Source organism: Canis aureus, chromosome 22 (assembly GCF_053574225.1).
Source record: "Canis aureus isolate CA01 chromosome 22, VMU_Caureus_v.1.0, whole genome shotgun sequence".
Taxonomy (NCBI): domain Eukaryota; kingdom Metazoa; phylum Chordata; class Mammalia; order Carnivora; family Canidae; genus Canis; species Canis aureus.
The window spans coordinates 28880231-28907244 of NC_135632.1; the positions used below are offsets into that span (position 1 = coordinate 28880231).

Below are 27014 nucleotides of genomic sequence, written 5' to 3' on the forward strand. Positions count from 1 at the left end.
AAAAAATTATTTTTCCTAGGTTTTATGCAATATTAAAGTTAGCTCAAGGACCTTGCTCTAACTTCCCAGGTTTATGGGCCATAAAATTGGAACTGTGGAATAACTGCGTGAGATGTTCCACAAGGTCCCTTGCAGCCCCTGCTTCCTGTGAAAAGATACAAGGTGACTGACTGCCTAGAATAAGCTTTGTGTAGTATCTAGTGTAGTCAACATGGGGCCTCTTTCCCCTTGTTCTGTATCCTACTCTTTTGTATTGGATTAGTTCTGGTGTCCAGGTTTTCCTGAAGACACTGCCTCCAGAACTGCCCTTAGCACTTGGGGCTTCTTGAAGACATGCTGGTCTGTGAGCTGTTCTAGAGCCCCAGGAATATGAGTAGTGGCCTTGAATGGAGAACATATATGTAGTTCAGACTTCCAACTATAGGTCATGCTAAGGAGTTTGGTCTTCATTCATTAGTGGATGAATCTTCCTTTCAAGTCATGCAATCAGAAAGGAGTTTGAGGTTTATGGTTGTCTGAGAACAGCTTTCCTCTACTTCATAATTTTATCTAGTGCAGGTCACCTTGCTAACTCTAGGATATAGTAAAGAGATCCCAGGAGTTATAGGTTCAAGTTGTATCTCTGCCACTAGCTAGCGGTGTGACCTTGGACAGGGCATTTTGCTTTTCCTAATTTCAGTTTCTCCAGCTACAGTATAAAATAATTAGAGGATAATTTCTTGGGCATCTTTTATTGCAAGGATCTGTAATTCCACAGCCATATTACATGACAGGAAATCTTGTAAGATACTGGGTCACAGAGCCTGCTTGTAGACTGTGAACTGAAGACCCTATATTCCAAATCTTCCATCTGAGCTCACCAGAGCAAGAGGACACTCTGTATGTTTGCCACATTCAGTATTACCAGCCAGAATAGCTCTTATTCTGATCTAAGTTCTTGAAATTGAAGTGTATGTGTACACTTTCTTTTTCTGATGCTCCCACTGATTCAATTGGAAAAACCCAGTAAATAGCTTTGTGGCTAAGTGAAGAAACACTTACTATGAAGTGTCATGTATAAGTCACTAGATGGTCATATGAAGTTTCCAGTGGTCCCTGGTCTTATTCAGGGAGAAGAAAGACAAAAATAGACTTTAGTATTCGTACTGAATTTAATGGAATTTGCATTTCAATGTCAGTCTTTAAATGGTTTGATTCTCATAAACCCTACATTTTATGGAGTGTTTGATGTTACATAATGGTGAAATGAATAGAATTGGGAAATATTTGAACTTCAAATGTACTTGCTGGTGTGCTTTTTTTTTTTTTTCTTTAAACCACCTACATACACAAACCTAGGATCAATTATGCAAAGTTTAATTTTTAAAAGTTTTGATAAAGCTGGGCCATTATGCTTGCTCCTTCTCTAGTGAGTTAGCTCTCACGTGGGAATATATTTGAGAAAATGGTTAGTTCACATTTTCATTCTCATTTGCTCTTTCTCATTTGATCTAGATCAAAGATCAGCAAACTTTTTCTGTAAAAGGCTTGGTAATAAATATTTTAGGCATTGTGAGCCATACCATATATGGTCTCTACCAAAACTACTTAATTCTTCCACTATAGCAGAAAAGCAGCCATAGACCATATATAAATAAATGAGTGTGGCTGTGTTCCAATAAAACATTATTTACAAAAAAAGATGACTGGTTGGTGGGCCAGAGTTTGCAGATTCCTGGTCTAGATAATTAATTAACAAGTGACTCCTCCCTCACCCTGTACCTAAACTAGATCATTTTATACTAGAGAAAGCATTGGAAGATGGGACCTGAATGCCTTCTTTTTTTTTTTTTTTTTTTTTTTTCTGAATGCCTTCTAATTATGGGATTTCTAATTACAAGACATGATTCCCTGGAAAGTCTCATTGGTGGGGGTCTGATTTCAGTCATTACATTCAGCACTTAATGTGTGTTAGCTAAGTGCTAAGTGTTGTGCCTTATATCTTGTGTAATGCTTTAACTATCAAATCACAGGAACTTCTATAGCTTTAAGAAGTATATAGGTTGAGGTTCCTGGAAGACCCATAGGTTAAGCATCAGTTCTTAGTTTTGGGTCGTTATCTTGGGGTCATGAGATTGAGCTCAGTGTGGAGTCTGCTTGGGATTCTCTCTCCATCTTCGTCAGCTCCTCATGTCTGTGTTCTGTCTCAAATAAATAAATAAATCTTTAAAAAAAAGGAAAAGAAAAGCATAGGTCACTTTAGTACTCAGGTCAATAGGACCATGCTTCTGGTCTGGAGAAGAGGGAGGAAGGAAGGAAAAGAGTCTCTCCAAATGGTCTAAGAAGCAGTCACGTTCTAGAATCATTAAAAACATGCCACAGAATTGCACAGTCTTAAAATGGGTAGTGAGATATTAGTACCAAAAATGCTAAGGAAAATAATATTTCAATTTCTGATTCAAGGTAGAAGGGAGAGGCAAGTCTATGTAAGGAAGTTTAAAGAGACCCTAGAGTCAAACTGACTAAGTATTAGAAGCCCAGGAGAGTGATAGATATAACCAAGATAATGAGAAATGGAAATCTGTGAGCTCTACAAACTCTGGTCAGCTTCTTTCTTATCCAAGAGTTTCTTTTATTGAACTTTTATTTTTGCCAACTCTTGTTTCATAAGGCTTACAGGTGCATTTCCTGGCATCTAACACATGGTTAATAGATGCACAATCATAAAATGTTGACATAGAGAGATCATTTGGGGGTCTATTTGATGACTAAAAAAGTTATAGTTTGCTACTATGTTGACCCATCTGGAATGCTTCATCATGCCTCAAAAATTCTTGTTTTGTGCACTTAAAGTATGTTCCCTGACCTATATGAATTAACTTTATGATCTTAATTTAATTCATGGATCACAGAATCAAGACTAGAGATTCAGGGTCTTTTATCTTAGATTTTACTGAGACTGTTATAGATTCAAATTCTGAATTCAAGTGAGTAAGACACTATCATTTTTCTTTTAAGGAAAAACCAGGAGATTATCATAGTTTGCCACCATGTTTGTGAGAATTACTTCAAAAGAAAATCTCTGAAATTATCAGTCTTAGATCATTATTTGGTGAATTGATGGGCATAACTCGAGAAATATGGACCAATTGAGAATTGACTATCTCTGAATTGAATACTTAAGGTCACACTGATTATTAAGGCATGACCCAAAGCTTTAAAAAAAATTAAGTCATTTATTGATTTCAAGTCATTTGATGCCTATGTAACCTTATTTCCTTATTTTTGAAAAAAATAAATAAACCTGAAAATTTCTTTAGGAATAGTTCATCTTGTGTGTGTGGAAGGTTGCATCATTTTGTAACTGAATATTATGAAAAGAATTTAAAGTTTATGTAAAATGGACATATAGATAGGTGATTTTTTTCAATTCTGGCACTATTGACATTTCTGTGTCAAATAATTGTTTGCTGTGGAAGGCTGTCCTGTGTACTGCAGTATGTTTAACAATAGCCCTGATTTCTACCAAAGATGCCAGTAGCATCCACACCCATTTTGGCAACACAAACTGTCTCCAGACATTGTCAAAAATCTCCCCTGGTTGAGAAGTATTGGTATAGAGCAACCAAACCATCACCCTATAACATATAGCATTAAGAAGATGAGGGATAGTATTAATACCATAAGTCTCTTTAATAGTTAAATTTCAGTGTTGATGAAAACTAATTTGTTATTCAGTATTTTTGAGTGGTGCATTATTATGCAAGACTTCTAAGGAAGCCATTCATTTAGAAATAAAGGGCTCTCTCCGTATTCCTCCAACTCTTGCATATCATATTATCAATTTGATGGCTGTGGTTTTAATACAAGGATTGTATTTTTGACTCTGTTCTTCACCTGAAGATTGCATGTCCAGTAGCAATGATGGAGTTACATCTCAGAATGGAAAGTAAATGGAGCCTTATCTTGGGACCTCTGTGAATTAGCTGGATCACATTCAAACCTCCTAGCATACTATTTGTCTGGATAAATCAGTTTGCTTACTTTTCCTTAAGGTCAAGAATTGTGAATTATTTATCTTCGTCTTCCCAGCTTAGTGGCTGGCACAAAATAAATAGATGCTTTAAAATGGAATGAATAGATTAGATCTATTTGTTGGTCTTATAGACAAGGAGTTGGCATATTTTTTCAACATCTACTGTTCTTCTTTTCTCCTCCTTTGTCCTTACATTTTCATTCCTGGCTATTTCTTGCTGGCCTGAATTCTTCATGGATATTCTATTTTATTCCTTCAACTGACTCAAAGGATGGCCAAGATTCTTTTGCTTTGCCTCCTATAAACTGCGAAGAACCAGAACAAAAAAAGCACTAAGGAATTTTAATGTAGGACACTGGGGAATACCAGTGAGAAAAATATTGGATCATTTCACCACCCACTGTCATTATGATAATGCTACTGCTACAAATTTTAAAGGCAAACCTTTTTAAGTTATTATTTTTTTTACTTTTAATTGATTTCTATATTAGAATTCCTATAAATTTGTTTCTCATCTTAAGTAATTTTTAATGTTTTTAATAACTCTAAAATATGGGCCAATTTCCTATAGAACTTTATTATTTTTCAAAATCAATTACCAACATTAAAAAAAAAAACTGGGGGGTTGACAGTCCTTAAGAAAAAAGTGCCTGCAAATTATGTGAAACTGATAAAGGCAAATGGCAAAGTCTGAAATTGGACAGAACTAGGTATTAATTGTCATGCTGCCTTTTGTAAGTTACAAAGATATGGGTAAGTTATTTAAACCTATTGCACTTAAGTGCTATTAGCTTTAAAATGGACCAATGTCTACCTCAGAATGTCACTGTGAGAATTAGAGAAGTATAAATTAAATTTGCTCTAGGATGATATTTACATAAAGTAGGTCTTTTTAAGTCAATCATAGTCACAATAGATGATCATGACGGGTGGTGATTTTGGAGATGATGGTACTGGTATTAGCTAGACATGGACCGGGCCAAGCCCTTGCAAAATCATGAATTCTCTATGGAACCTTTCTTATTCCTTATTCTAGATCAGGCTTAAATAGAATCTTTCCCTCTTATCCTGTTCCATATGTTGTGCTCTATTGGCTGTCAATGAAGCCTTGCTAGGCAGCTGAGTGTCTTTCCAGGGAATATTTATATTTTAATAGAGGTATTTTGAAATGTCTTCTATAGGCTCAAGGATATGAATGAAGACAGAGACTAAAGTGACATTACCCTATTGCTCTATCTTTTCCTGATGATTTGTTTTCTCCACTCTGGGATCTCAAAACTGATAATTAGCCTTTGCTGTATAACAGATCCCCCCCCCCCCCAAAGTGAAAACAATAATAGTTTATCATTTCTCATGATTCTTTGAATAAGCTGTGTGGTTCTTCTGTTCCAAATGGATTTTGCTAAAGTCACTCATGTAGCTACTATCATGGTCTTGGAACTTGGCTGGGACTGAAATATCCTAAATAACTTAATATATCCAATACCTTAACTGAGGAGGAGAGAATGACAGGGTTGTCTAGGTTTCTATTTCTCTTTTCCTCTATCCCTCTCCCTCTACTCCTCTATCTCTATCGCTCTATCTCTCTATCTCATTATTCAGGAGTTCAGCCCTTGCTGTGTTGCATAGAGGCTGGATGTGAAGAGGGCAAATATAGAAGTTACAGAAGTCCAGAAGTCATACACCATCTCTTTTGCCATATTCTGTTGGTCACAGGACCAACCCAAATTCAAGGGGGGAGGAAGTAAACTCTGTATTTTGATAAGAAGAGAGGCATGTATGAATAAGAATGTGAGGATTTGTTAGGTGCCTATATTTATCGATAATCTACCGCTCTCTGGGAAGCTAATTCCATTTTACCCCACTTTCTACCTTTTGCTCCTCCTGAGTCCCTCTCCATATTTTTTTCTGGCAGGATCAGGGGAACTAATGGTTTCTCAGTTTATAAGGAGTGAGTGGTTATCATCATTCTCTTTAATGCAGTAGGTTTAGTGGAAGGTTCATGGGTTTTAGAGACATACAGACCTGCAAATGCATGCCAGGTCCACCTATTCCTATTGTATGATGCTGAGTAAAGTACATCAGCTCTCTCACATCAGTCTTCTCATCTGCTAACTAAGTAGAGGAGATAAAACCCACCTTAATGGTTAACATGAGATTTATATTAATATAGTCTTCCCACAATGATTAACTGAAACTTAATAGATGTTCAGTAAATGTTAATTCTCTTCCTTTCTGTTTTTACCTCTCCCTCCCAGTTTTCCTGTTATCTTTTTGTGGAAGAAAAATTTTTTTTGAAAATTTCTAAACACTACTAATAATAATCTAACGCATTTGTCTAAGCTTTCTGATGTTTCTGAAAAATGCTTCAAAATTTATAGAGAATTTTGACTATTCTATTACTATTCTCTTATCCTGATGGCTCTATTCTATCCTGAATTTGCCATGTTATTGCTACCCTAAACCTTGGCTCACATATTCATCTTGCCTAATAATCCACCTTCATTGCCTGCTCCTAAATCCACATGAAATCCTTTCTTTTCTAGAAGCATTATCTAATGTTTCTGGTGCCTAATATTTACAACTTTGTGTTTCAATCTATTTTATGTTCCTAAATCCTTTTCCCATCAGTTTTATGCCCCATAATGATTTTAGGGGTCTTTTAAAGCACTTATCTCCCCAGCTAGCTACTCCAAATTCCCCATGCTATAACCAGAACTCGCCCATTGGCAATTTTTCAATAACAACATGTTGACTTGAATTCTTTTACAGAATATCCAAGGAAGGATTTTTTTTTTTTCCAAACTCAAGGCTACAGGGTTTTTATTAACATAATCAAACTTATATCTGTACTTCCTTCACTCCCTCTGGAAATCCCTGTCCTTTTTTTTTTTAATAAATTTATTTTTTATTGGTGTTCAATTTACCAACATACAGAATAACACCCAGTGCTCATCCCGTCAAGTGCCCCCCTCGGTGCCCATCACCCATTCACCCCCACCCCCCGCCCTCCTCCCCTTCCACCACCCCTAGTTCGTTTCCCAGAGTTAGGAGTCTTTATGTTCTGTCTCCCTTTCTGATATTTCCCACACATTTCTTCTCCCTTCCCTTCTATTCCCTTTCACTATTATTTATATTCCCCAAATGAATGAGAACATACACTGTTTGTCCTTCTCCGATTGACTTACTTCACTCAGCATAATACCCTCCAGTTCCATCCACGTTGAAGCAAATGGTGGCTATTTGTCGTTTCTAATGGCTGAGTAATATTCCATTGTATACATAAACCACATCTTCTTTATCCACTCATCTTTCGATGGACACCGAGGCTCCTTCCACAGTTTGGCTATTGTGGACATTGCTGCTATAGACATCGGGGTGCAGGTGTCCCGGTGTTTCATTGCATCTGAATCTTTGGGGTAAATCCCCAGCAGAGCAATTGCTGGGTCGTAGGGCAGGTCTATTTTTAACTCTTTGAGGAACCTCCACACAGTTTCCCAGAGTGGCTGCACCAGTTCACATTCCCACCAACAGTGCAAGAGGGTTCCCCTTTCTCCACATCCTCTCCAACATTTGTGGTTTCCTGCCTTGTTAATTTTCCCCATTCTCACTGGTGTGAGGTGGTATCTCATTGTGGTTTTGATTTGTATTTCCCTGATGGCAAGTGATGCAGAGCATTTTCTCATGTGCATGTTGGCCATGTCTATGTCTTCGTCTGTGAGATTTCTGTTCATGTCTTTTGCCCATTTCATGATTGGATTGTTTGTTTCTTTGGTGTTGAGTTTAAGAAGTTCTTTATAGATCTTGGAAACTAGCCCTTTATCTGATACGTCATTTGCAAATATCTTCTCCCATTCTGTAGGTTGTCTTTTAGTTTTGTTGACTGTATCCTTTGCTGTGCAAAAGCTTCTTATCTTGATGAAGTCCCAATAGTTCATTTTTGCTTTTGTTTCTTTTGCCTTTGTGGATGTTTCTTTTGCCTTCGTGGATCAAAGAAGGATTAAAGACTTATTTCCAGGGCTACTCCATCCATGAAAGATTCCAAAAACTGCATTACTCAATGTCTTGATAAATCTGCATATGTATATATATATATATATATACACACACACATATATATATGAGATTATGAGATAATATGTATATATAATAGCAATGATTAGGAATAATTGAAAATTGCAATTTTTGAGAGGACAAAAGAAGAAAACACATAACTTGCTTCATCAAAATTTCCATAAAAGAAATTCCTAACTAACAGGTGACTAAGGATTAAAAAAAACATCAATGGGAGAATTCTGCTTATACCACATTTTAATACTTGTCATATTTAGATATGCAAGGACTCCTTTCTTTAGTGTGTATTGCTAATTTCTTTATTTATTTCCTTTGTAAATACTGTTAGAACTATATCCTAAACGAGTAAATAATTAGAGGATGTTCCTACCAATCCATTACAGTTTTTATGGCTAGATACCATCTGTTTGCTCTTTCTGCATCTAAAATCTTCCTTCAGTGCATACTTCACTGTAAATCCAAAAGCAAAAGTCAAGTCACATCTTCCTCTTTTAAGAGTTAAAATTAAGTTGTTGAGCGTGAACCCCAATAAACTGAGCCAAAAGTTTTCTGTGTCTGTTTTCTACTAAGCTGGCAAGAGTCAAAACTGAAAGAAGTAGAGTAGGAAGCAGATTGGTATGTTTATTATTTGTTATTTCTGATTTATGTACATACAACTCTTTCAGTGAAATTGTTAGTGCTCCTTAAGAGATAATTACCTCAGCCTTGGTTCAGTTATTTAAATTTATCACTGAAAGACACTTCCATGAATTTGAAGAATCACCTATCAAGGCATTTTCCATTTCATTCTTTTTTGAATATTTATTTATTTATTTGAGAGACAGAGAGAGTGCCATGCAATTGTAAGTGGGGTTGGGCATAAGGAGAGGGAGAGATTCTCAAGCACACTCCCTGCTGAACATATAGCCCTATGCGGGCTTGATCTCATGACCCTGAGCTCATGACCTGACCTGAAATCAAGAGTCAAGGCTTAAGGAAACTTAACTCACTGAGCCACCCAGGGACCCCAAAGCATTTTCAGTTTCTATATTTTCTGAAAATGTGTTTCCATCACTATTGTTAAGAAGCATGGATTTTTTTAAAAATAGAAATGCTTACTCTTCTGTTTGCCTCTCCTCAGTCAACTGTTTGATGGATATCTTTTCTGATTTTAAAGTTTACATATTTTAATTTTCAAATGTAGGGATCCTTATGATTCAAAATGGCTAGTGGTTTGGTACCTACATAGATCAATAACCAAAAACTTGGATGTTTTTTTAAAAAATATATTATTAAGAAAAATTTTAATCCAACAAAAGGTAGAAAGGAAATTATAATAAACCCTCAACAGCAATTATTTAGCTGGAGAATATTAGCATTTAAAAGTCAATAAATATAAATTTACTCTAACGTATGTCAAAATGAGTAATTCTCTAGTCATTTTGAAATTTGGTATGTTATATAAATGAGTTTTATTGCTTTTTATGGCTATTTAAACTAACCTCGATCCTCACACCTCATATCTATCATAATTGTTAGCACTTTAAATTTTTCTGAATTCTTGGCTGGCTCAGTTGGTAGAACATGTGACTCTTGTTCTCAGGGTCATGAGTTTAAGTCCCATGTTGGGCATAGAGATTACTTAAATTTTTTTTCTGAATTCTTAATATTAGTTTATCTTAATCCCTCACTTTATTTCCTATGTTTTGCTGCTTGGACTTCTCGGACTTTTAAAAATTTATTTTAGTTATTTCAGCTTTTCACTCTCAAGGGAAAACTACTTGTTCCTGTAATAATCCTCTGGCATTATTCTGATTTCTTCTAACTCAATCAGAGGTCTTTTCAAAGGAAATCAAGTTCTGCCATTGAATTCTAAAACAATTCTCCTTTGTCTTTTTAGCCAATTCTTGTATAAAGTCTCCTCCCAAACTTCCCACAATTAGTGACTTAAATTCCTCACACAGAACAATGAAGTGAATATATCAACTACATGAATAAAGAATCTGGTAAAGTAACTAGCAACATTAGTAACTTACTTCCCTCTATCCCTATACTAAGTAATGAGTAGAAAGATAAATAACATAATACATCTTCCAGATTAGAAATTGTGCAAAGCCAAAGCACCTACTGCATTATCCAATACACTTTTCTACTAAGTGTACATTTTTTTTCTAGTTTGAGAAAGCAGAAAGAATAGTACTCTTTTGTTTTGACCCAAGATTACCTATTTAGTAATTTCCATTTTCTCTAAATGATAGAGTTCTTTCATTGACTAAAATCTCATTCCAAAGCTCATTTTTTATAAAACAGACAAAAAGAAATGGGGCTTCCTGACCTAGTGCATTGCCTGGTGACTTTCTTCTATCCCACACTCACCTATTTCTATCCCTATCACACTTCCTCTAAAACCTAAGAATCTAAAAATCCCAATTAAAAGCCATATTTCCTTAGGATGCCTGGGTGGCTCAGTGATTGGGCATCTGCCTTTGGCTCAGGGCATGATCCCAGAGTTCTGGGATCTGCTCCCACATCTGGCTCCCCACAGGGAGCCTGCTTCTCCCTCTGCCTTTGTCTCTGCCTCTCTCTCTGTGTCTCTCATGAAAAAATAAATAAAATCTTAAAAAATAAAATAAAAGCCAGAGTTCCTCAATGACTGGTTATTTGATAATATTAAAGAATGTGGTTATATATTTATGTGATATATATTGTGATTTGTTTTAGAAACTTTTTATTATATATCTATGTATGCATATGTATATATAGGGTAGGTAGATATAGATAGATAGATAGGATGCCTCGAATTTGCCTTAAGAGAAAGTGGAGCAGTGGAGTGGGTGACAATACATAAGACCATATGTTTATTCATATTGTTGAAGCTAGGTGATGAGTAAACCAGAGATAGGGTTCTATGGAGAAAGAGAAGGCATAGGATATAGGTATAATTCACACACATATATTTCTTTTTTCTGATTTAGATATTCAAGATCAATACTAACCAGAAATCTAACTGCACACTTTTGATTTGTCTTTTCTTTTTTATGTATGTTGTAGCTAATAAAATCTTTACTTCCAGATGTATATAAAATAAACTGAAGATAATTACATCAGAAGTGGGATAAAACATACATGACTTTATAAAATACAGAATCAAGTTTTATGCACAGCAATCTTTTGAGGATTTCTGTGGAAAATAGACTAAAAAAGACGAGGGATGAAAACAGTGATGCTTATCTGATAAGCGTAGCATCTAACCACATTCCCACCAATCAATAGATACTCAAATACATGTCATACAATTATATAATGGGGAAATATTTTTCTTATTTTGTTCATTAAAAAAATTAATTACCTATCACATACCAGGCTCTATTTTAAATATTAATGATACAACAGTAAGTCATGAATGTATAAGATCTAAAAATATACACATTTGCTTTGTAGATGTGTAAGTTTATATCCTGTTAATGATAAAAAATTTCTTGCATATGACAGTAAAGTGTCGTATTCTAACAAGGTGGGTTCAGTGTAACAATTTTATAATAGATGGAAGTAATATGTGTTGAGGAAGGAGTCCTTTTCCAAATTGACAAACTGTTGGGATGAGCCAGCATCACTGAGTATGAAAAACCAGCTCCAGGCTTTGATGTAGTTTAGATTCTCAAATATTAAAAAAAAAAAAAAAAAAAAGATTCTCAAATACTGAAAACAATTAGAAGGCCTCAATGTGCTGTGCTCAAAATAAGTAAAAAAAAAAAAAAAAAAAGACCAATACCGAGACACAGTCTGAAAAATACTTTTCTATTGTTTTGAAATAATTATAGATTTACAGGAATTAGCAAGGATAGTAGAAAGAAAAAAGAGGGGTCCCAATTGTTCACAATTGCTACATCTTATAATATCAAAACCAGGGAATTGACATTGGCACAATATGTGTGTATAGATTTATGCCATTTTATCACATGGGTAGTTTTGTGTGACTACCACCATAATCAAGATATATAACTACTTTATCTCCACAAATATCTCTCCCTTGCTACCCTTATATAGTCATAGTCACCCCCTACCCTTCACCATCTGTAACCCCTGACTACTGCTAATCTGTCCTTCATCTCTGGCATTTAGAGAATGTTACATAAATAGAACTATAGAAACATCTATTTGTAACCTTTTGAGATTAGCTTTTTTCACTGAATATAATGCCCAGGAGATCCATCCAAGTTGCTGCATATATCAATAGTTTGCTGTTTATTGCTCAGAGGTATTCCATGATACAGATACACTACGATTTATTTAGACATTCACCGATTGAGGGATATGGCTGGTTCTTGCTTTCAGTTCTTAGCTATTACGAATAAAATTGCTATGAACAATTGTGCATAGGTCTTTGTGGGACATACACTTTCACTTCTCTGGGATAATTGCCCAGGAATGCAATTGCCAGTTTGTATGGTTAAGTATATATTTAGTCGTTATTTTTGTTTTTCAAGAAACTGCCAAACTTTCAGAGCAACTGTACCATGTTACATTTCCATAAGCAATGTGTGAAACATCCAGTCTCTCTACATCTGCACCAGCAATTGGTATTGTCACTGCTTTTCACTTTAGCTGTTCTAGTAGGTAGATAATGATATATCATTTTATTCTCCATTAGCTTTTCCTTAATGGCTAGTGATGTTGAACATCTTTTCACATGATTATTTGACATTCTTACATCCTCTTTAGTGAAATGTCTTTCTATGTGTTTACTCATTCTCTAATCAGATTATTTAAATTTCATGATGTCAAATTTTGAGAGTTCTTTACATATTCTCGATATGTAGTCAGTTTTTTGTCAGTGATTTGAAAATATTTTCTCCCAGCCCATAATTTCTACCATAAATGTGCTAATTTGGAAGCTTACGTGTACTATTAAAATTCAACAATAACCACAGCAATTGTTTTGAACCAAGCCCAGTAAAAGATTTTTGGAGGAAGGAGAGTTTTTGTCACTAAAATTACTTAAAATGCCTGCACATGGTGATGAAAAGCTGACCAAAGGTAGTTGATTTATCGTTGTTTTCAAATTGTCCATAGACAGCACTTCTTCATGCTTACCCTTGGTTTACTCTGCTCCTACTACCCTGTCCTGGTATTCTATGGCTCCAATAGCCTGAGAGATTATCAGGCTTTGTGATACTCTCAGGGTAAGAAAATTCACTGTAGAGGATTGTACAGTACGTCATATGGAAAATCATAAAGTATATAATCCTTAGATGTCTCTTGAAAAAAAATACTTGAAGATGCATTCCAGCCAATAGAAAGGATTCAAAATTATAAATTTAAAAATGTGGAAGTTACAAATTTGTGTCCTTCCTTAACCAGTGTGGACCAGTTATATATTAGTTCAGAAGAATTCTTCAGTTCAAGGAGTAAACCAGGTCCCAGAACAATTCACTATGTTTTTCTTCTTTCACTTCTAGTCATTTCTATGTATCAGTAAATATTTTGTTCTGATGCACATCCTTGCCTCACAGTTCAGATGTTAATTCTCACTGTGTCAGATTACCATTGAAACACCAACCTGTTGTATTTATTCTGACCCAGTGATCAGTAGTTAAGCTGCAACACTGCTGATGTAGGTCAGGATCTCTAGCAAGCAGCCCTGAGATGGAGATTGCAGAACATTTATTAGGAAATTCTCTTAGGAACAAAGCTAGAATAAAGGATGAGAAGAGAGGACAGAGCAGAAAGGGCAGTTGAGCAGCAGTGCTGCTGCCATAAGATGTTTTGCTGACTCCCAGGTTCACCATTAGCTAAAACCGGTGCCCTTTGAGTTGGGCAGGAGGACCTCCCATTCCATTCCCATATTGACTGGTTATTGAACCCAAGCTGCTCTGGGAAAGGAAATCACTTTGGTCCAGGTCACTCTCCATAGCTGGGAGCATTTCCAGAGTGGTCTGAGGACTGAGGTAAGGGTTCTGGGCAGACACACTCCCAACAACTACAGACTTAGACCTTTCCATTTTGATTAGGCAACTGGGCAATATAGTGCAGCATGCGCTACAACTCTGCTCCAGAATCACTGACTTTTTTCATTTCCCATCACAGAAGCAAGACTTAATTAGTGGCCAAAGACCATTGCAAACTTTTAAAAAATGGTTATATATATATTTAAAATTTATATTTTCCATTTTTTTCCCTTAAGTTTTTATTTTAATTTCAGTTTGTTAACATTCAGTATTGTATTTGTTTCAGAAGTACAATATAGTAATTTAACAGTTCTGTACATTACTCAGTGCTCATCACCCCAAGTGCCCTTCTTAATCCCCATCACCTATTTAACCCATCTCCCCACCCACCTCCCCTCTGGTAACTATCAAATCGTAAAATTCATATTTAATTAACTGAGTTAAAAACTTTTTCTTAATTAGGTAAAGTCCCAGTACCACATCCATTGACAGTCCCACATCCATTGACAGATATTTTCCCCTTTGGGCCTCTTTATTTCTAGGATCTGTGATTATTCCTGTGTTAATTATGTTTAAGATTAGTTTACAAAATATGAGGTCAGTAGTATTTAAAAAAAAAAAGTCTAAGGGATCCCTGGGTGGCACAGCGGTTTGGCGCCTGCCTTTGGCCCAGGGCGCGATCCTGGAGACCCGGAATCGAATCCCACGTCGGGCTCCCGGTGCATGGAGTCTGCTTCTCCCTCTGCCTGTGTCTCTGCCTCTCTCTCTCTCTCTCTCTCTATCTGTGTGACTATCATAAATAAATAAAAATTTTAAAAAAAAGTGTAGAACAAAATCAAAGAATAAAATCATCAAAATTTATGGGACACCTGGGTGGCTCAATGTTTGAACGTCTTACCTTTGGCTCAGGGCGTGATCCTGGAGTCCCAGGATCGAGTCCCACATCGGGCTCCCTGCATGGAGCCTGCTTCTCCCTCTGCCTATATCTCTGCCTCTCTCTCTGTGTCTCTCATGAATAAATAAATAAAATCTTTAAAACAAAAAAAAATCATCAGAATTTAAATTATTTCTGGGAGACGGTGTTATGAAAAATATTCACTTCCTGCATTATGCTATTTTACATTTCTAAATTTTGTAAAATGTACATATATTAGTTTCTGATACTCAAGGAACAAATGTTATTACTATATAATTGCAATTGAGTTTATAAAAAAATAAATGAAATAAAAATTTGGAAGAAAATGCAGAAAACCCTTAATAATGAAAACAACCAGGCATTTTTTTGTTTTTTAAATTTTCTCTGTATTTTCCAAGTGAAACTTCTAATGTCACTTCATTAAAAATGAGTTTTCCCTGTGTTACTGATAAATTCTCTATCAAGTTAAAGATTCCTCCTATTGCATGAATATTACAAAATTTTCTTTAAAACATACGAATATTTGTTGTTATATTTTTAAAAATTCGTATTTATTGAGGGACACCCAGGTGGCTCAATTGGTTAAACATCCACTCCTAATATCAGCTCAGGTCTTAATCCCATGGTCATGAGTTCAGGCCCTAGGTTAAGTTGGACAATGGGTGTGGAGCTTCCTTTTTTTTTAATTTTTAAAGATTTTTAAAAGATTTTATGTATTTATCTGAGAGAGTAAGAGGGAGAGAGAGAGAGCACAAACAGAGGAGAGGCAGAGGAAGAGGTAGAAGCAGACTCTCCACTGAGCAGGGAGCCCTACAAGGGGCTCAATCATAGGACCCTGGGATCATGACCTGAGCCAACTGAGCCACCTAAGCACCCCAACATTGTTTATTTTTTAAAACAATATATTTTCATTTCCAAAAGTCTGTAAGTTCATTTACTAATTTCTTTTAAAATCAAGAATTATAAAGGACTTGAAAAAAAGATCCACATGATGAAAGTTTGAAATAGATGGAAGGCTTTTTTATGCACATGACTTCTACATTTTGGAATATTTTTGAAAATGTTTTTGCAGAACAAAATCAATTATGAATGTTCCACAAGCATATGAAAAGAATGGGCATTCTAAGTTGAATGGTACCATAGGTATATGTTCAGTAATTATAGATAATAAACACAGATAAATAAATAAATAAATTATAGAAATAAATATAGAAAATAAATAATAAATGACTAAATTTTTCTATAATTTTATTTATTGCCACCATGACCTACCAATTTTTAAGACAGTTAATTATTTCTCTGCAATTTTGATTTGTAAGATTTCTTTGTGGTTTTTAACAATTTTCTGTTTTCAGCAGTATATAATTCAGAGCATAAAATTTCATGATTTTTTATGGCTTATAATTTTTTAAACAAGAAGGAGCTTTTGTTTTGTTTTGTTTTTAAGCCATCTTAACCCAGAAGTCTCTGCCTTATTATCTAAATGGAAACACATACATACTCTAATATAAACCAGTATATTATAAAAATATTTTACAGTATAAAAGAGGGGATGTGAGGGGCAGTGGAAAGGAAATGGAACCTAAAAGTGGCAACTGGGGAGGTGGATGTTCCAATGTGTATCTCTGGTGATGCAAAGGAAAGAGCAAAATGAGAGAAAAAAAAAAAAACAGCACAGGAAATGATGCCTATCTAGGATATAGATCCATTCTGATTCAACAGCATAACACAGATAAGTGAAAACATCTCATAAGAAGCTACTGCTAGTTGTCCATAATCTATGGTGACGTGGAAAGAATGGAAGATCATTAAGGATTCAAGGATTAAGGATTACCTATTAAGGATTCAGGGAAGATCGTTAAGGATTCAAATATGAATCAGTCCACTCATTTTGAATTTGGGCATGTTACAGGATTTCTATGACCTTTCATTTGCTTTGCAATGAATGGAAAAAGTGATGCTTTAAAAGGGGGGATGAAATGAGAACCAAGACAGTGTTCCTAGCCTGATGCCTAGAACATGAGAGGAGCTAAGGGAATATTGCTAATACATAATGTTTTGTTGAGAAGTCCTAACTCACTGGAGTGTAAATGTAAGTTTTAATTTTTTTTCCTGAAAATTATCATTACTTGGTATTGCTCAATAGCTGAAATTGCTTCTTTCATCATATTGATTATGAACATAGTACCTCCTCTCCTGTGTTGATCATGTGTAGTTTTATAGCACATACATTCTCCTAAACATAAGTCATTTACCTTTTGTGATCTGATGGTGACTTCCAGTTATTTTCTTCCTTTTGTTAGTTCACTACTGTTTTCATTTTTTTTCTGCTTTAGAACTTATGGTTTATCATTTTAATGTCTCTTGTACATAGACCCCAAATTCTCTTGCATCTCTGTATTTTCTCTATATCTATCTGACAAAGCTGCAAACCCAAAAGGACCAACAATATTTTTATTTTGGCCCAGACACAAGTGGCTGTGAACTGCTGGTATAATACCTAAGTTAGGGAGGATGGGAATCCTCTAAATCCTCTGAATCACTCAAATTTATTTTTAGCAGCCTCAAGTGGGGCAAATTCTCCAACAAATCTATCCCTTTCCTTACTGAGCTTGACAGCCCATCCTCTACAACAAATATTTCAAGCATTCCATCTTGTCTTCAAACTACCAGCCCGTGCTAATTACCCCTCACCCTTAGCATTTGGCTGCACCTCCAAAGTCAACAAGAAAGAAAGAAACACAGAAAGGGAAAGGAAAAGAAAGTCCAGGGGAGGAGAGAGAAAGGGAGAAGACAAAAGGGAGGGAAGAAAAAGGAAGAAAGAATTTCCCAGACAGGAGCTATTTCATCTTCCTGCCATCAAACCTGTATGTCCACCTTCATGTATATGCCACCAATGTCCTCCTTCCTATAAAAGAAAGTGATGGGATGTCTCTTCCACCTAAGGAGAATCACTCAAAGTGAGGTGTGAAGACACTATGGCCTCTCTTTCTTGAACCATTCTTCTCCCTCAGATTCTCTGACACCACAACTATCCTTTCCCTCCTCTTTGTATTTGTCTTTTTCAAAGTTTTTTTAGCCTCATAGTTGTCCTATTATGTTTTGAAGGGCCTAGATTTTTTCCTGTCACTGTCTTGCAAGATAATTTCATAATCTATTAAGTGACAAAGCCATGCAACTTTTCTTTCTAAATATATTTTGAATGTGTCAGCTTTGTTCCACTTCTACCGCTGGAGCCTGTATTCAACTGACTTAAAATGGCCACCTGAGTGATTCCTAACGACCTCTATTGACTCTTTCTAATCAGTTTCTACACTGTAGTTTAATGTGCAATTTTGAAAATTCAAATTTTCTCATGTCATTTGAACACTTAAAACCTTGCTATGGTTTCATGTGCCAGAACTGTTAATTATCCCCCAGAACTCATCCATTATTAATAGGACCCTCTCCAGCTTACAACAGAGATTCAACAGGGAACAAGGCTGCCCAGCTAGTGACTCTGTCTCCTCACCTCTTTGTAGCCGAGTGTGGCTAATGTGGGATGAGTAAAAGTGATGGGAGTGACCTCTGGCTCCTATAGGAAGCTTCATGCCCTCTACTTATTTCCTCTTCCTCCTCCCCCACAGGAGCTGCCTTGGACTCCGAGATGGGGGCCACTTGTGAAGGATGGCAGAGCTGCTCCACCACTTTAGATTGCTAAACTCTGCTTGTTATAGGAAAGGGAAAGACCCACAATACAGAGAGAGAGAGAGTCATTTTTCTTATTCAAAGAGTTATTCAACCCTAAGCGGTTCCCCAATTAATACTCTTACCATTGCACTTAGAGTCAAAGGCAAAATTCTTAATGGGGCCTGAGAAGCCCTGGGTGATGGGTGATGGGTGATCTTTCTGTTCTGCCTACCTCCTCGTTTCCCCTTTTACTTTTTTTCTTCCCATTCTCTATATGCCAACTCTCCTGGACTTCTTTCAGTTTTTCAGAGATGCTGAACTCTTATGCCCAAGGCCCTCACACCTTTCATTTGCTGTCAGCAATGTTCCTCCCTCTGCTACCCCTTGTATTGTCTTATTAACAACTAATTCTTTTTAGAATTTAGTTTTATGTTTCCCTTTGAAGGGCCCCTTTTTAAGACTATAAAATTGCTGTTGTTTTCTTTGGAAGATTCTTAGCTCTTAATTTGATTTCTCCAGTGAGAAAGGAATGGGTTTATTATCTGTCATAAATCTCTAATCTGGTTCCTTTGGTAGTTAGCATTGTAATTCCACCTGGCATTTTGATACCAATTGATTTAGTATAAGCAGCCTGCTGGTCTTTGCTACCATATTCCTAAAGACATCTGTCTGTTTTCATATTTAAATGTATTTAAATTTACTCCCTGATGGATTAATGGTTACATTTTCAAATACAGTGTTCAAAAGTTCTGTGTAGACCAAAATCTTGAACACAAAAAAACATGATCTTAACCTTCAACAATACAATGAAATGTGATTGTTCAGCCATGAGTTTCCAAAAAAATGCCCCTTTTGGTGTTGTTCTTTGTTTTTAAATTTGTTTTTAGTGATCCAAGCTTATGATGATGTATCATATTTTATCTTAAACATTCTTTCAAAATAAGAAGCAAAATGTGAACAATTAAAAAAAAAACCCATAGAACATCAGATTACATTTTTGTAGGGAATAAAACACCCCATTTTCTGGTCATTAAAAGCATGCCAGAGTGAAGTGGGAATTGGGGATGTTAAAATCTTTGAAAGACTTGGAGTTCAAGCTTAGATGGGCAGGGACAATGATATGCATTAGTCAAAATTACACTCAAGACCAAACAGTATTCCTGCTAGGTGCTGCGCGTGGGAGGAGTAGGGACTCCAACCAGTTTGGCTTCACATATTGCCTCTATTGCTTACTAGCTCTGTGATAGTATTAGACCTTTCAGTTTTCTCGTCTGCAAATGGAGGATAATAATACTAATCTCACTGGATATTTATGAGGATTAATTGAAATAATAAATAGAACAAGGCCTGGTGCACAATAGCTACCAATAATAGTTATATGGCTTCCCCACTCTTGCAACCAAACCACATCATTTTTATGAAACAGAGAAATCAAAGAGGCTTTGTAATACTATAGAGATTGGATGATGAAGCTTAGATAAATAATAGTTTTTAATTTTTATATTTCACAGTCACTGTAATATAGATACAATTTGTTTAGGATGATATTGTATGTTGACTGACTGACCAAATAAAGACTAAATGTTTCTTAATGTTGAATAATATTTTTTTTCTCGTGGACAATAGCCCTTTGGGAAGAAAATAAAATAGCTGGAAATCTACCTAATTTTACTGAAATAGGGTTCCATTTGATTAAAGATTTAAATGTCAAAAATAAAAAAGACATAAAGATGTTGGAAGAGAGCAGGCATAAATTTTTTAAAATAATTTTTTAGTGAAGGCAATTTGGCTCTGTAGCACATAATGTCTAGACACCACAATGGGTAAAACATTAAATCTGACAAAATAAAAATTTAAAATTTGTATACTGGATAAATAAAATTCAAAGTGAAGTAACAAAAGGAGAGCATATATCCTATTGGCAGGATATATGACAAGAAAATGGCAATTAGTACACAAACAGCTCCTACAAATAAATTTTAAAAAAGCAATGTAACTTTAATATTGGCCAAAATAATATGAATTGACTTTATAAACATAAATACAAATATTGTGTATATTTAGAATGATTTATAAGTTACTTTGATATGAGAAAATATGTAAAGAGTTTTTATGGCAAACTTCCATTTATGCAAAGAAAAAATATATAAATGTTAATATAGTATATATATATTAGATTGTTAATATAGTATATATATTAGATATATTTCTAGAAAATAGCAAGAAAAAACATTGGGAGCTGAATTAGGGATATGCATATGGAATAGCAGGAAAATGGGAGTAAGTTTTTTGACTTTTGATTCAATGTTTTTCTGAACTTATACTCCTGTATGTTTTACTGTAATTTAAAAAATTAATGCAGTTAAGATGATGACAAAATATATAAGTTGTAAGGACTAAAATTAAATATATGTCATTAGGAGGCAGCAGATAATTTTAAGTGTGGAAAAACGTGTCCTATGTGCATTGAAAAGGAACTGTCAAAACTTGACTTTCTTGGGATGAAATGACGCATTCATTGATGCTTAATGAGTTTTATTTTCCCCCAGACAAAGCCAAAGGAAGATCAAGAGCAGGCACCCACTTTGACTCAGCCCGGAAACGGAGTCGAGCTGTCCTTTATCACATCTCTGGGCACCTGCAAAGAAGAGAAAAGAACAAATTGAAAATAAATAACGTAGGTGGTATGTGTGCACACTGTGAATGCGAGAACTTCCCCTGGTGCCAATATTTGATTCACTAAAGAAAAGCTCCAATTACTCATTTATTGGCTTTCCTAGATTTTTTTGCACTTTGGATTGTGCTTTCCTATAAAGAATAAACTAGGAAAGGTCAGCCATCATGAGGCAATGCTTAATAGAAGTGCTTAATCATTGTGCTATCACAGCACAGAGATCAAAGTATTGCCATAGTCAGTACACTATGGTACAAGGGACACTGTGAATGGGGACATATTGGTTACATTTTATGAACAAGATGAGGCACTAAGTCAAATTACACGTTTGTACATCTTCGAAAAAGGTACTTAATTTCTGCTTTCTTGATTTGTTACTCTATCAAGGACAATGTGATGATGCAAGTGTCTCTAATGCAAGGAAATGTAAAGATCATAAGAGCCTTGGGGCTTCAAAGGAGAGTGCTCTAAATGCCAATATTACCAGCTGCATACTAGTGTGGTCCTGGAAGGCAAGGTGAACAAGCAAAGGCTTTCCTGGGACTTGGTGCAGTGATTATAGAAACATCCTCCCATCTCTTTGCTCATTGGAAAGTTAGTTTCAAAGAAAAGTTACAAAACTGGTTTAGGAAACAGTTACCTTAGTAGGCTTTGGCTTTAATTTATAATTCATAGAGGTTACAGAGTTAAAACACTATTGGTACTAAAGAATATGCTTTGAAGTTAATAAATAATATATAACTAAAATTGAGAATAGTTGGTTACATTTTTCCTTAGGCAAACCCCATGTTTCAGGGTTATAAATAATCTTTTTCCCCAACTTGCTAAAAGCATACTTTCCAATTATAAGAAATTTTTTTCCATTCAAAAGATTTTTGATAAAACTTTACAAATCTAGTTGTAGGAGAAGAGAAGCATCCATTTTTTTACTCAGTTGAATGTGTCACAATGTGCAGGATTTGAGATGAAAATCCCTTCACAATTTAAGCCTAATCTGAGGTATAATGAATTCTTAGTATCTTTTAAAATAATTTTAAGGAATATGTTTTAAGTACCCTATAAAAATGAAGTAGTATGATTTATTTTCTGACCTATGGAGATAAATAATATATTGCTGACTTTTTGCTTCAGCATCACTAATGCTTCATGTAATCAGCATAATCCAAAGAAAATACTTCCTGAGTTTTCCCAATCCTCATTCCTAGAGCTGGCATCTCCCTCAAACAAGGTGAAGTTTTAATCTCTTTAAAATGATAGGAAACAACTTACTCAGAGAGAAATTGAGGTATTCCCCCATTCTCTGTTAATGTCTTATATTTGAAAAAAAAATATATGAGAATCCATCATGTCCTTCTTTAAACAGAAGTACTTATCAACCCTCAGGTGATTAATACCAACCCTAACTCTCTCTTCTCCTATGTACCTGCCTAAACTTTAAATGAGAAGCCCAACAGGTAAACTTTGTTCTCCTCTTCCCAGTTTTATGCCAAAACCCACCCTTTAAACTTGTTTCTGGAAACCAGAGAATGAGGTAAAAGAGGCAGGTCAGGTATCAAGGAATTGAATGAAACTTAGATGCAATGGAAGATGGGTATCAAAGAACCATCTGGAAGTAGTAAAACAGTCCCTCACCATGAAATCCTGGCATTATGAGGCGCCTGTGTGGGTTGAGTGGGAATATTAACAGGAAGTAGAAATGTGTTGGAAATGCCTACCAAGGAGAAATGTAAGATAAAGGGTGCATTACTATTAAGGTAGCAAAAATATTTGGTCATTAACAGTTACCACTAAAAAGTTAGGTATTACTGACCTTTCTTGAGTCCTCAAATAGCTTAGGAATCCCTGAACATTCCACATCAATTTGCCCTTTCCTTAATGTCTGAAACAAGAAAACATACTGTGACCTGCAAGTAACACATATTCCAAAACTTTTAACTGTTCACTTCATTCAACTTAACTTTCGAATTTAGGATTCCATTACTGATCTTGTATTTCTCATTAATTGAGGTCAATGCAAGGTCTGCAAGTATCTGGTCATAGGCTTGTCAAATTTCCACACATGTTATTGTTGGGCCTTCCTTTGCCTTATAGCAATAAGAATTGTTCATCAATTTGGACTGCTTTCAAAGTGAAGTGCTTTTGCAGCTATGAAATTCCAGCTATTCTTCTGCATTTCATTGGCTGCAGTGAACACTGCCTTTCTCATCCTATGACTTGAATAATTGTTAAGCAACCATTTCTTACTTTGCTATCTTAACAAGGGCTAGCTAGTGTCAGGATGAATCCATGCCAATCAAGGGTATGAGATATGGGTTCCCAACTTGAAACTTCACCAACAATTACAACGCAAAATGCAAGTAGTTAGCACAACCTGGTTATATTTTGGAAGAAATGTAAATTGCTGTTAACCATAGAATATTGATCATATATCTCTATCCTTTCTGGGAAAAAAAATGGTAACTTGATTATTATTAGAAGAATTTCAGTCATTTATACGCTTTAGGTAGTGTCATCTCAAAACTACAAGTATAAGGAATGTCCCCGTGACAATAGGAATATAAATGTATCTTTGTGTTTCCAGTGTGTATAGGATTATACTTGTAACTGTGGATGTTCATAGGCAACATTTTAGGAAATGATCTTTTTGTTCTTAATGAACAAAGTCTAGATTATTCACCTAACATTCATGAATAATCCTGTGTATTTCTGTTATTTATAACAAAGCTCTCTGCTCAATTTTAGTATATACATCTCTACTTTTTGCATCACCAACTTCTAAAAGTCACTTGTAAATACATTGGCCTTGTGTGGATGAATGATCCTCCTCACAGAAGTGTGTTTACGGCTGTGTGATCCTTGCTTCTAATGTTGTGTCTCCCTTCTCTCCTTTTTGTCTTTATCCACAGAATGTTTTTGTAGATAAACCAGCATTTCCGGAGTATAAAGTTTCTGATGCAAAAAAGTCCAAATTCATACTTTTGCATTTTAGCACTTTTAAAGCTGGCTGGGACTGGCTTATTCTGTTGGCGACGTTTTATGTTGCCGTGACCGTACCTTACAACGTTTGCTTTATTGGCAACGATGACCTGTCCACGACTCGGAGCACAACAGTCAGTGACATTGCAGTGGAGATTCTTTTTATTATAGGTAAGAACCAACGGCTGCTTTCCTAGAAGATTTGCATAAAGGAAGTAAGTGTGTTCCAGATTCTTCTGACATGAATTTGAACTAAGATCCATTTGCATGGGCATGACTAAACCTCTGATGCAAATTTTGGAGAAGCACATATTTGGATTTCTGAAAATTGCCTCTTCCAGCTTTCTCACTGTTCCTTTAGTCAAACAGATCTAAGCCCATGTTTTGTGTTTCTATCCTTGTTTTGTCAAAAATAGACTAAAAAAGACTATCTTGTTGGTACTCTCACATCCATCATGATCTTAATTGCACAGGGTCAGAGATGGGGTTTGACAAGAACCCATCAGTGGTCTGATAATGGGCCAGTCTTGGGCATGATTCTCCATATCCTTCCATGCCTTTTTGGCATGTTGGTGGTTGTTGCCATAGATGGCCTGGTTGCAGAATCAAAGGATTACATAAGCCTTACGGTCAATCAGGAGAAGAGGGAGTATCTGATTTTAACTTAAAAAGAGGCCCCATGGGATGCTTGCTAAGAATGTTTATCTCTAGAATATTGGGAACCTCAGCTGAAGCCATCTGTGCTCCACTCTTATAAGCCTCTTCCTATCTCCCTGTCCCTTAAATCTTCATATGTTTAGACCAAATCCTAGCTCTTTCTTGTTTGTTCTAAGACAAATCCTAAAAAAAAAAAAAAAAAAAAAGACAAATCCTTTATCTCCATTAAGGCTTAGATTGACTCCTGTAGAGGGGATGTTCGTGGGTGTGTGTGTATGTGTGTGTGTGTGGTTTTGTTTTGTTTCGTTTCATTTTAATTCACAGGAAATTGGGAAGATAGTACAGAAATGTCCCTTGTCCCTTTCACTCATCCCTGTGGCGTTCTTGACTATCACTGGTAACCTGATACCTGCTTCTTTACATGGTTGGTCATGGTTATATAGGGCAACATCCTCATTGTAAAAATGAAAAAATGTTTGGAAAATGTTTCCAAGCAGGTAGGCGAACACAGGAATGAGAAATGGATCTTAAAGTTCAACAGAAGAAAATAAATGAGCCAGATCAAACCCTTATTTCAGTAGTGGTGGTACTTTTTTCTCTGTGGAGCTGGTAAAGCTTTGGGGCCAGAGTGGATTCTCTAAATGAATGTTAGCACATTTTCTCTGGATGAGTTTGTATGCTCTTGGTGTGGCTTTGGCACCACTATTACCATTGCATTTACTGAGAACCCCCTCAAAGCTATGTTAGGACCCCTGCTCCCACCCCAAAAGTGGTGGCTGTAGTATGAATAGACCACTAGATGGCAATGTTGTCTACCTGGGTAGCTTGGCAAAACTATAAAGTCAAGGAAATATATTTTAATTTTTTTTTAACTTAAACCATTCTTCACTGGGAAGATGTAACCATAATAAAGAGATATAAAATCACTGTTAAAAGGCAAATAACAATATTCCAGCCTGTGAACAAATTGAGTGTATCCATATGCCAATCCATTGTTTTATATCCTTTTACTTTGTTAACCTTCCATGTCTTCTCCTACCTGCCCAAGATGCATGCATAAGTTAGCACTCTAAAAAGACTCCCTATGACATGTTCATAGTTTCCAAGAATTTGAGCAGGCAATCTACATGTCTATTATGCCTGAGTATCTGCTTAACAAATATTTCATATCATTACTATTATTATTATTATTATTATTATTATCAACTCTGTCATAGGGATATGGTTATATCTTGAACTTTCCACCCTTCCTTGTCCTTAGATATTTGAAATTCTAAGTGGTTACCACCACTTCTGTACTACATGCTCACTGGCAGATGATAATGTGTTTACACCAGAACTGACACTTATGAGAAAGATATTTTATACAATTTTGGAGCATTGACTTGGTTGGTTGGCTGCTTTCTTTAAGGCTGCTTTCTTCTACTAAACCAAATAAAGGGGCAACTGGCTTGCCCCCTGCCAGTTGCCCCTATATTTTCTGTATTCTTTGTGACTGACATTTCTGCTATGCTCAGGGCAGTAAGATATTCCTCTAAGTAGGCAATACCCACTCTTTAACTAGCAGCATGACAAGGAAATGGAAATTCACCCCTGTTTTTAATGCAGTTTGCCTTCTACAAAGATTAGTTTAGAATTTGAGATTTTGGCCTGCCAACAGTTTTAGAGTTATCCCAGCCTGGAATCCCCTTGAATGACTAATTTTCATAAGGAGTAAAAACTTTACCACTCTTTGCTATTGTTATCTTCTTGCTCTATAAGTGAGTATCTACAATTTATTATAACAGATTTGGAAAAATAGTTGAAAACTTCTCAAAGTATGTTTCCCAGAACCTTTATTCTGTGACATATTTCACAAAGGTAACCTAAAAATGATCACTGAGAAATAATTCAAAATAGTAGGAATAAAAGAGTGCATAGCCTATAATACTGTGTTTTTACAATACTAATAAGGCAGTGCTTGTACCATTTAATAGTTATTTAAGTTGGTAAATGTGGCCAAATCTCTGTGTATTTAACATGTTTATTTTCTATTTAAAGATAGTGTTATTAAATTGACATCTTAAAATCAATTGGATCAGAACTGTTAAGAAGTAGTTTAAAGAG

General features: G+C 35.6%; 1 protein-coding gene across 1 annotated transcript in view; it reads left to right on the forward strand.

Moving 5' to 3' along the window:
* Nucleotides 1-27014, forward strand: part of KCNH8 (potassium voltage-gated channel subfamily H member 8) — a 363281-nt gene that overhangs the window by 194443 nt on the left and 141824 nt on the right. The window contains exons 4-5 of the mRNA XM_077865348.1: nt 21151-21278; nt 24182-24422. Coding sequence (XP_077721474.1) covers nt 21151-21278; nt 24182-24422 — 369 coding nt within the window. The remainder of the gene's footprint in view (nt 1-21150; nt 21279-24181; nt 24423-27014) is intronic.